General features: G+C 27.2%; 1 protein-coding gene across 1 annotated transcript; it reads right to left on the bottom strand.

Annotated features, from left to right (window-relative positions):
• Positions 1–4,176: 4,176 nt before the first annotated feature.
• K460DRAFT_297742 (uncharacterized protein) lies at positions 4,177–4,362 on the bottom strand (the record flags this gene model as incomplete). The annotated part of the gene is made up of 1 exon (XM_040929735.1): positions 4,177–4,362. A coding segment is annotated over one exon (186 nt), but the record flags the coding sequence as incomplete, so codon positions are not given.
• Positions 4,363–12,317: the final 7,955 nt, after the last annotated feature.

Genomic DNA, 12,317 nt, shown 5'->3' on the forward strand with positions numbered 1-12,317 from the left:
CCCGCAAATAAGCGCACTTTGCAGCAGTTAACCTGCTTTTCCTACTCTTCCTGCTTTTTTTGCTTTGCCTCTAAAGCTACAATTTTTTCTTTAATTGCTGTAGTTTCTGTTTTAATCCTGTTTTATTTATTATTTAGCTCTACTATAGTTTTAACTAATTTATTATTTATTATATTAGCATTATTAGTAATATAAAGACTTTTATCTGCTTCTATATTAAGCTTGCTATTTAGCATTGTCCCTTCTACTACATGCTCAAAATCGTTAGTTAAAAAGCTTAAAAAAACTTTGCTAAAGTTACTTTTTTTATTATTTTAACTATTATATACTTTTTTTTTTCTAACTGTAGTTTTTAATTGCAACGTAGTAATTTATAACTTTTTAATTTTTTTTGCTTTATCTCTAAAGTTGCAGCATACAGTTTGTAGCTCAATTTTAAAAGTTGTAATAATAAGTATATTAAAGCTTATTTTATTTTAATTACTTTGTGTTTCTATATACCCTGCTATACTTTACAGTATTTGCAGTACTTTGCAGCACTATACTATACTTTACTATACTTTATAGTATTTGCAGTACTTTGCAGCACTATACTATACCCTACAGTACCCTACAGTACTTTATAGTACTATACTGTACCCTATAATACCCTACAGTACTATGCAGTATTTTGCAGAAACTTGCAAAATATCTAAATTAAACTTAATTACCTCTTATTAGAGCAAAAGAATAAAAATAATATGCACTTAATACTTCTATAATTTAAGCCTAACCCTAAAAAGCTACAAACTACTTAGGTCTGCTACTACTAAGCTAAGTAGAAAATACTGCAGCATACTATAGCAAAATACAATTTTATAGCAACTCCTAAAGCTTATTCTAAAATAAACTAAAGCTATACTAAGCCGCGTAATACAGCTAAAAAGCAACCCAAGCGCTTTAGAAATTATTTAGCTAAATGCAAGCTAAAAAGTGCTGCTATATCTGCGCAAAAACACTTCTACTTTATTTTATAAATTAGACGCTTTACAAATTACGCACTAAAAAAATCCTGCAAACTCCTAAGCTAATAAAAATACTAGCACGCAATATTAAACTCCTAAGCCAATTAATAATAATTACGTAAAAGGGCAGTAATCTAAAAGTTTTAAAAAGTTTTTAGGAGTTTATTCCTATATTGCAATTAGCTTAAGAATTTAAAAATTTTTAATAGCGCTACGCTAGCGCGCACTAAGCCTGTACTAGCTACCTAGCCTAAATTTTACAAAGTATTTAATTTATAAAATAATTTCTACTTTTATGTACGCATTTAGTACATACAATAGTTACTTAAATAAACAAGCTTCTACAATAGCGCAAAAGCCCTACAGTAAACAGATGTTATTTACTATATTGTCCCTAAAAAAAAGAAAGCAGGCTAAGCTAGGCTAGGCTAGACCCTAGTTATTCTAGAGTATAAAACAGAAAATCTGCTTATTTCTAAATAAAAATACTATAAACGCCTAGATAGATACGCTTTAATCTAGTAAACAACTAGCCTAATAATATATAGTACTTTAGTAACTTATGTAATGCTTTTTTTAAATAATAAACTAGCAACTATAAAAAAATAGTTGTGTACTGCTTAAGCTTCGCGAGGCAGCAATAAATTTTAAGTTTTAATATTATTATTAAGTTAGGCACTAGCTAGCTAGTACACTTGTTTAGAAGTACTATAAGCATAATAAAAAAAAAGAAATTATAATACACTCTACTAGCTTTATTCCCAAAAAATAACTAAAATTATTATTGTGTATAGATACAGAGTACAAACTAGAAACGCAATTTTAGTTATAGAAATTTAGTAGCTTTACTATTTACATTACCTTGTACTTATTTCCTTATTCTAGGAATATTAGCACTAATTAAGCACCCAATAAATTTAAGTAATAAAATTAAAAAATAAATTATAAGCAGTAGGCTTGCAGAGTTACGCAACTTAATAAGTAAAAGTTATGCTTTTATTATATATGCCTAAAAGTATCTAAAAAGCTCTATACTACTTTTTTCCAAAAAGCTAGCTAAAGCATTTTAAAATAATATTTTTTAGGATTCTCTAAGTAGTAACTGGGCCGCGCAGTTAAAAAAGTCCTAAATAAAAGTATTTTTGCAGGCAAGCACTTCTATAAAACGCAGCAATATTTTAACAGCTTTAAAAATTATAAGTTAAACAATAAAAGCAGCATTCTAGTTTGCAATATAGAAGAAATAAAGTATTAAAATTTTAAAAAAAATAGCTACTTATTAAAGTAGTTTTATATATAAAGAAATAACAAACTGCATTTTATATAAGTCCCTATTCCTGTCTAGCAAGTTTGCTAATAAATATAGTAGCATAAATAAATTAAGCAAAAACGTCCTTGCATAAGTATTTACTATCTACTTCCTATACTTTTAAATATTTAGGTAGTAAAACTAAATAGTTGTACACGTCTACAAGTAAGCTTATAATAATACTTAAAAATATAAGTAGGCTTTTAGGCGTACTAATTAATAGCTCTATCCGTTTAGTACAAAACTAAAAATAGCTCTAGCAATGCAGAGTTTATTTTTCTTTATCCCAGCTAGTATAGTAAGCTAAAATACAGTTAGAATAACCCTAGATGCTTAATATAATACAGGAAGACAGAAAAGAAAATATAGAAATAGCAATAGTAAAAGTAGCTATAAAGCTATTATTTTAAAAATAAACAGCACTAAACGCATTTTGCAAAAGTAAATATTAGAAAATAGCTGCAAATATTATAAAACAACCTAGTATTAAACCGCTAGTAATTAGGGTTTTATTGCCTATTAGGAAGCAAGCAGGGTCTAAAAAAAAAAATATTTATATAAATTCCAGCACTCTTACTTTTATACTAACTCTAATTCTAGTATACTTTAACTAACTCTAAGTTTACAGGGCAGAAGTAGAAGTAGCAGACTAGTTTGCAGCCCCTCCTAAAACTTTGCTATAAAGTGCAGAAAAATGCAAAGCACTTAAGTGCTTAGTAAAAAAAAAAAAATTATATATATATTAATAAAGGGCACGTGCTATCGCGTGCCTCTAATTACCCAAACAAAAATAAAGTACTAATTAGCTTAAATTGTAGGATATTGCAGTATTTCGCAAATACTATTGCACGCCTACTTATAAACTAAGTATACTATAAAAGTAACTATGCTGCTTACTGCGCGCTTAACATATAAATACACTATATTATAGCTAGAAAAAATAGCAGAAAGCAAAATATTGCAAAATTGTGCAGCTTTTTGCACAGTAGTACTGCTACTAAGCTACTTATAGAAGAACTACTCCTAATACTATAAGTGCAGTTTAGGGAAAAAACTTTTATATAAATTCTAGCACCCTTACTTCTACACTAACTCTAACTTTATTTTACCCTAACTAATTCTACTCTGCAGGCAGCGCTGCTGCATTTAAATTTGCAAAATGTAAAATTATTTGCCTACATTTATTTACTCTATTATAAAATTTTTATATAGTTGCAGCTTTTATTTCCTACTACTTTTGCGCCTGCAAAGCAGCTTATTTCTAGGCTACTGCTACGCGCTTTTTAGCAAGCAACTGTACTAGCTTTGCTTTTTCTACAATTTTGCTTTTATATAATATTACTGCTGCTTCTAGCTCTTTTATTTCTTTTTTTTTTTGGAATTATTTAATTTTATTTTAGTATTGTTTTACTGCATTGCGCGCGCAAGCTTCCTAAATAGTTCTTAAACTCTAAAATACTATAGCACTATAAAACGCTTTGCGCTATTAAAAATTTAAAAATTTATTATTACTTTATACTTCTTTTTAATTAAAAGCGCGTCGCGGTAACTTTTGTTTTTATAGTAGAAAAATTTATTTTGCACCTAAAAAAAATGTAGTACAGTACTTAACTATTTAGCTTTAACTTTTGCTTTATTTTTTACAGCAATATTAACTAAATTGCAAAGCTAGTTCCAAGTATCTCTATTACTATTTTCTCTACTTATTAATTCCTAATCCTTCTATTGTAGTTGTATTTTAAATTATTGCAATATAATATTAGTATTAAGTAGCTTAATACTTATAGCTTCGAACGCGTTTCGTATATTATAAGCAGCCTAAAATAATAGAAAAAAGTTGCTTTTATTTATAAAAATAAAGCTTTAACTATAATAAAAGTAGTGCGCAAGCTTAGTCAAATAAAATAGTAGTAAAAAAAGCACTATATCTAAAAGTTGTATGCTGTAAATTAAATAAAAAAAAAATACTATTAATAGAATCTTTCTAGCGTCGCAAAAGTTTATAAAATTAGTAGTAAAATAACTGCTATAGCTATTAAAAATAAGGATTTAGTAACTTGCCTACGCTTTGCTCTTTATATACTAATAAAAAACCTATTTAAGCTAGGCCAAACCAATATTATTATTAAACTATTCTAATTAACTTGCTGTAAAAAAAACCTAGTATTTTCCTACTTCTATATTGCGCAACTAAGCATTGCAAAGTTTTTCCTTTTTTTTAAAAACTATACCTTAATATACCGCACTCCTATCTGTACAAATACATACTAAAATTATTACTTACTTTTTATTACTATCCTGCATAGCCGCTAGAACTTATTTTTGCTCCCAAAATTGCTTTAAAAAAACTTATTTAAAATATAAAGTAATGCTAACAAAGAACTCTTTTTTATTCCTATTAAAAATATAGCGCGCGTTAATCTTGTACTCTTAGATTTTAAAATAAAAAAAGTTAAAGTACAACCTGTAGCTATATAAATATTAGCTAAAAAGTATTTGCAATTAACTCTAGTAGTATATTTAAAAGTAAAAATAATAAAACTAGTACATTAAAAACTAACTACGTCAACAATATAAAAGCAAATATTTTTATTATAACTTTTATATATAAACGCCCGCAAGCAAGGAAACTTTATAAATACTGCACAAAAACTAATTTTAGTTATAGTCTAAAATGCTTAAAATATTAATAAATTGCGTTTCCCCTTAGTGCGGGCGCGCTAAAGTAGTTAAATTTAAATTAAAACAAGTTGCAGGTACGCAGTACAAAAAATTTTTAGTATATAACTATAAATTAAGTTCTGCAATTGTATTTTAAATCAGATTATTAAGCATAAACATATTGCAGTTATTAAATAACCTATTTATATAATTTACTTTAGTACGCTGCTTAAAAACAAAAACAACTTCCTAAAATAATAATTTAGCAGTTTTATAAGGGGCATAGTAATACTTTAAAAGTGCTAAATTTAGGAGCAAACCTGCACGCATAGTATACAGCAGAATATATATTATATATACATAAATATTTTATAGTAGGGGGGATTAGCAGAGTTAGTTTACAAGAAATTAAACAAAAGCCCAATTTAATAGCATAAAAACCCTTTTCTTAAGTTACTATACTACTTAATAAAGCAAAGTTATAGTGCGTAGTGCGTAAAAAAAGCTACTTTTATATCTACAAAATTGCTTTCTAAGAAAAAGAAACTTATTAAAGTAACTACTATTTTTCCCAAAAGGTTTCTTTAGTTACAAGCTAGCTAATAAGTAGAGTATTTATATAAAATGCCTAAGTAAAAAAAGCTTTGCTACTAGTAACTCTTCCTACTAAATAATAGTCCTACCCCAGTTTCCTACTTGTTAAAATATACTAAATAGTTTATTATTTAACAGAACTACGCTTAGAGCTTAAAAGTAAACTAATAAGCCTACCTGCCTCTACTTTAAAGCAAGCTAAATTTTTTCTAATACTATTTTTATAATTTAAGTTGCAACGCCTAGCTATAGGCTAGGAAAAAAACCTAACTAGGGGCTTGCGCTGTTTCTATACTACTATAATTAAAAATTAAAATTAATAATAATACTAAATATCGCGCCTAGATTCTTAACTACGCAAAGCTAATTTACTTTTACTACTACAGCCTAAATTATGCTTATTAATATAGTACTAGTAAACTCTATATATACTTAGATTATAGACACAAAATCTGCCAGTATAATAGCTAAACCCTATACTCTCTAATCTAAAAAAGAGGCTAAAGCAATAGCTTTTACGCAGAAATAAGTATAGCAAAACTACGCTTTTTTGCACTCTAAGAAAGCCTGCACGCCTATTAGCTCTTATTTAAAAATACTCTATTTTATACCCAAAACCCTATTACTATAAAAAACCTAGTTATTTTTTATAACTATACTAAAGTACAGGCTGCAGCTACAGAAGCTTAGAAGAGCTACTATTAAGTTTAAAAACTTAAAAGTTACTTTACTAGTTAGCATAAAATATAAGTAGCTGTATATTTTATTTTAAAGCTTTTTAAATAGCATAGCTAAGCTCTTATATACTAATTAGATATAGTAAATAGTGCGTTAAAGCACAACTACCTTTAGCTTAATAAATATGCTTGTCTAGTTTGCTATAAGCCGCAAAGCAGCTACTTAATATATACCCTATATATATAGCCTAGTACAGAAGCCTTATTTTATAAAAACACGCAGGTATTTTATATAAATTTGCTAAAGTATAAGCTACAACACATTGTAATTAAAGTTAGCAAGTATAAATAAAAAATTATTATTTTCTGCGCAGAGATCTAGCTCGTTAATAAAATAAAGTTTTTAGCAGTAATATTAATTTTTTATCTAGTTAATAATATATTTATCCTTGTTTATTTTTTCTGCAGCCTAAGTTTCTACTTATACTGCATTATTAAAAGAAAGCCTAGCCGCCTTAAAAGCTCTTATAAGCAGCTTTTTTACTTTTTTCTTAAAAACTTAGTAGCAAATAAGTAGCTAAATTAAAGTTAACAACTATAGCGGCTCTATTAAAGCACAAAAGCCGAGAACTAGTTTACTATACTTATTGCAATATTTAAACTTTTATTAAAGCATTTTAAGGCGCGTAGAACGCATTATTATAAAAGCAGCTGCAATAAATAGCCTAGCTAGATTATTGCATTGCAAGTTAGTAGCAGTATAAAATAAAAAAAAGTACCTAAATACCTATAAAGCAGAATAGTAGAGAATAAAGTAGGAACTATAATATAAAAAAAAAGTAAACTAACGTAAGCTTTATTTAATAAATAAAAAAATATAGTTGCAAAAAACAGCTACAAAAATACGTAAGATATAGGAACTACTTTTTATAATATTACTATAGTAAAGTTGTAGTACGTGCTATTTTAGGCGTAATAGAAAAAAAAGCAAAAAAGTAGATATTTCTAAACTATTTCTAAAAGCTAAAACTTTTAATAAGCAAGCATATTGTATGTTGTACGCTCCTAAAAAAAGCTTTAGCTTATTTTGCAACTAATATTATAAGTGCAAAGCTTTGTATTGCTAGCAAGAAAATAAAAAAATAAATATAGTAAAAATTACAAACTTTACAAGAACGTTGCGAAGCACAAACTAAAGTAGAAAATAATTTAGCTAAGCTATTATAAAAGTATTTACTAAATACTTAGAATAAGCTTGTTTAACTTGTAGTATTATTTAAAAACTCTAATATATATTGCAGTAAACTAAATACAAAAATATTAGTTTTTATAGCATTGCGTAGTAACTCTGAGCTATAGCTAGGAAATAAAAAAGTATAGGCATTTACTAACTGCTACTAGTATTAGGATTGCAGCTAAACTAAGCATTTTTATTTTTAATTTTATCCTACTTGCTATTGCAGTCCTAATTAGTATTAGCACTTTTAGAAATTTTTTTAACTGCAGCTATACTAGCAAATGTATTAGTAAATGTAAAGTTAAGCACTTTACTATTTTTTTTTAAAGTTAAAGAACCTAATTGCACGGCCTAAGCAGAAATAGGGGGAGTTTAATATTTATTTTCTTTCTGCAAGCTGTATAGTATCTTTTTATAAAATTAGGGCTAATAAACCTAGTTTACTAATATAGTAAAATTAAAGAGGATATTCTATTGCGCAAACTGCTCTCTATACTTTAGGTATTTGTAATTCTAATACTATTTTTAAGCTTTGCAAAAGCTAGTTATTATCGCGTATACTAAAGATTAGAAGTATTTCTTTTTTTTATTTTCTGCTTTAACTACTTTTATATTTCCTATAATAACTAAGCTAGCACGCAGTTAAGTAATAGCTAATAAAATTCTTACTATATTGTTTATAAAGCTTAATAAACTAGCTATAGTAGTATTAAAAAAGACAAGCTTAACTTAAGTGCTTTAAATACTATTAATAGTAAAAATCTAAATTTGCTTTGCTTGCTTAGCACGCCTATATAGCGCATTTGTATTAAAAATAGTTTGTATATATTCTACTATTGTATATTAACTAGCTAGATATACAAACATCTGAGCGCTATAGGGTATAGCTATACTAATCTATTGTCCCTTAAATTTTATTATAAAAGCTTAAATAGCAAGAAATAAAGTACAGTAGGCGTATTGCATATTAAAAGTAAACTAAGTAAATTTATTCTTACTTATCTTGCTAGCTATAGAAAAAAAAATGCAATAATTTTACTAGTTAAATAGTACTTTAAAGTACTTTTCTGCTAGCCTAGCTTCGCAACAGTTAACAACAGCAGAGTTAGTATATAGCTAGTCCCTAAAAAAAATAAAATTAATAAAGTTAGTAAGCTTAAGGATATAGTAGTATTGCAAGTTAAGCTATAGCTGCGTTGCGCTTCTAAAAAGCAGGCAGCTATATAGCAACTAAAGCCTCTAGGCGTAAAAGGGAGCACTTATATTTAGGCCAAGAGTTAGCTTAAGCTAGAAAATATTGCTAAAAAAAAAGTATAAAATAAGTATATTTTCTTTTACCTGTATACAGCTATAGCTTACTATATAAAACTTACTAAAAATAAGCATATTAAGCGTAGCGCGTTTTCTAGCTTTACTAGCTTTATTATATAGAATTATACAAGCTTTGCTAGCTTAGTATATACAAGCTTTTGCAACTATATAGAATATTATTAAAAAAATATCTGCACGCTAAGCTACTTCTTAAGCTATATAATTAGCTTTTAGTATTAATAACTTACTCTACTCTAATATTATGTGCACGCTATTAGCGAGCTAGCTAAAAAAGTGCCAGAATTTAGAGAAATAGGTAGTGTCTAAATATGCAATAAAATGCAAAATTCCGCTAGTATTTAGTATACTTGCAAAATTTAGCATTGCTTAACTTTCTAAAAGCGCTTAAACCTAAAAGTGCTTGTTAGACTAGCTACTATATATTTTTTTATATAGCTAGTAGAAGTTAATAGCTACGCAAAGCTCTGCTAGCTAAGTAGTATATAAACTATTTTGCAAACTATTTTGCAAACTATTTTGCAAACTATTTTATAAACTATTTTGCAACTTATTTTGCAGTTTAATGTCTTCCTAAGCAGGATTCTGCTAGTTGCAACAAAAATCTCTATTAAAGCTAAAAGCTTTTTGCTTTTCCTAAGTAGTATAATAGTATACTTTAATTTCTATTTCGCGCATATAGCGGCAGATAATAATAGAGTACTTAACTGCGATGCCCTCTGCAAAGTTTTGCTTATAATAAAAAAAAAAATAGCAAAAATTCTAAAGCTAATATTATTAAGCTAGTTATTAAGAGGGGAAATTGTTTAAACCCTAGCAGTATATCTCTATAGTATACCCAACTTATAATAATAAACAGCAAGCGCTTTAATTAGTTTGCTTTTTCTAGTTCTACTAAAGCTTTGCAGCAAAGCTACCGCTTTTTGCATTTTTTCTAGTATTAAAAAAAACTGCAATTATTTATTCTATAAAGTGTACGTGCGCTTTGCGTAAATGCGTGCTTCCTATACACGCTCTGCTCTATACTTATTAATATTTTTCTAAAAGTAGTTAAGTATTAAAAAAGTAGAATAAATATTATTGCAAATAAGCTAAAGCAGATCCTAGTAGCTAGTATAAGTAAAGGCTAAATATTATAAAATATTAATTTCTGCTTTAAAATTGCTTTTAGGCTAATTTCCCTTAATATCTACTTAAATGCCTATATAATTATGCAACGCTTGCTTCAGATTTTTAGCACTTGCAAAGTTACTTACTTTTAAAAAATACTTTTTATTAAATACAGGTTTATTAGCAAAGGCTCTATTTACAATAAGCTAGCAAATAAAAGCATTATATTTGTACCTAAAGCTATAAAACATTAAAGCAATAATAGTGCTTTGCTAATTATATTTATAGTTAGTTTCTCTACCTAGGAAGCAAATCAAAATAATAAAATTAATATAAAAATTAAGAATATTAGCTATCTAAATAGAAGCATAGAATAACTGCTAGTTTTTATTATTAAAAAACTATACTAGGCGAATAGTAGTAAGCACAAAAGTACCTGTATTAATTTACTCTAACTTACTTATAGTACTATAAAAATAAGTAGTAAATAGTTTATTATTATTGTTAAAAGTCTAGCAAGCTAAAATCTAGTAGTTAAAATGCAAGCCTATATATAGCTATATACTAAGCTACACATTAATTTTTTTGTACAGATACTACAATATAAAAAGATCCTGCAGCTCTTAATCTACTAAGCTAACATTTATTTTATCTATATATTTAGTTAACTACACTGTACTAAATATAAAAAAGTATATAATAATACGCAAGCGCTGCATAAGCAATTCCTAAATAAACTTAATATTATTTATAAAGGGCCCAAACGAACACTTAGTAAAAAAACCTATACTAAATAAGTAGTTTTTATTTTTGCTATGCTTATTAATATTAATAGTAAGCTTAAAGTAGTAAAGTTCTATAAATAGTTGCTAAAACAATATATTGCAGAAGTTCTGTTAAGTCTCTAGGCATAGTAGCTAAAAGGTAAAAAGAGAGTTTACTATTACATTAGTAGCTTTTACTAAACCTATAATATTTTAGTAAGTAAAGCAAGTAATAGCTATATTACTTATACAACTATTTTTAGTGCTAGGGCTGTTGTAAGTAGCACGCAGGTAAATACTCTAAGCACTAATATACTCTAGCTGCAATTAAAAAATAAGCAAAATATTAAGCTACGCATTTTCTAGCATTTTAAAAGCTTTAACTAAAAGTATCTAGTTATTAGCGTCTATGTTTTAGTTAGTCTAGTAAAAAAGCTAGATAGCTAGTAGAAATACAGGTATTGCAGCTATTTAGCTAAAAAATATAATAATTAGCTAAAAGGGAAAAGCTTTGTATATAGCAATATTGCTCTTACTCTTTTTAGCAGCTGCGTATATAAAAAGTTGCATACAGTTTATAAATTAGTATTTATTTAGGTTTTTGGGATTAAAGCTACAATTGCAGTAGGGCTTATTACAGGCCTGCGCAGTATGCTTAGTAAACTTATAATTATTATAAATTTACTAGGGGCAAGAGCTTAAAGCTTTATTAGGGTAGTTTTGCTTTTTATAGCTTTGCTTGTAGCACTTATAGCAAGTAAGTAGCTAAAAATAATTATATTTGTAATATCCTTACTTGTAGTACTAGCTGTAGTTAGTATTAAAATAATTAGCTTAAATATATCCTAGCTAGTTATAGTTATAGCAGATTATAGTGCGCTTAGCTTTTAGATAATTAGTTTAAATATAGCTAAGCTGCTTGTATATATAACACTTTTAAATATCTTGCTCTAAAACAAAAATTTTTCCAACTTTAATAAGGGCAAAACACTAGCTCTTAGTAGCAAAAGCTAGAAATACTTTAATAATAATAATGCCTTTTATAAACTTTTTAGCTCAGTTTATATAGTTAGCATTATAGCAAATAAAATGCTTGGCTGCAGCATTTATATTGCAAAAGTATTAAAAATTGCAAAAAGTAGTAGTAAAAGCACTAAAACTAGTTATTAGCACGTAAAAATAAGTTGCAGTTTTATAAAAATATACAGGAAAGCAGCTAGTAGCAAAGCTAGAGCAAAAAGTTTTGCTTTAAAAAAGTAAATAAAGCACTTTAATAAGCGTCGCAGGCGCGTGCAAAAAATGCCCTAAAACTAAAACAAGTTATAAAAGTATAGTTTGCTATTATAAAAATGCTAAGTAAATAAATTAGCACTATAGTGCGCGTTGCTAGAGCTTAAATTGCGTACTAAATAAACAAATTAAAGAAAAAAGCTAAAAAAACTACCTACACATACTTTGCCTACTATTACTAAAAATATAAAAGCAAAGCAATATAATAAGCAAAAATGCAAATAGTAGAAGTAGAAATATTATTAGCAAAAAAGTATTAGTAAGGGCGCAAAAGCAAATTTACGCCAAAATACTAAAATAAGCTGCAAAGAGCAGTAGCTTAGCGCTAAAGTAATATTAAAA

The sequence above is a fragment of the Cucurbitaria berberidis genome (genome assembly GCF_010015615.1).
Source record: "Cucurbitaria berberidis CBS 394.84 unplaced genomic scaffold K460scaffold_10, whole genome shotgun sequence".
Taxonomy (NCBI): Eukaryota; Fungi; Ascomycota; class Dothideomycetes; order Pleosporales; family Cucurbitariaceae; genus Cucurbitaria; species Cucurbitaria berberidis.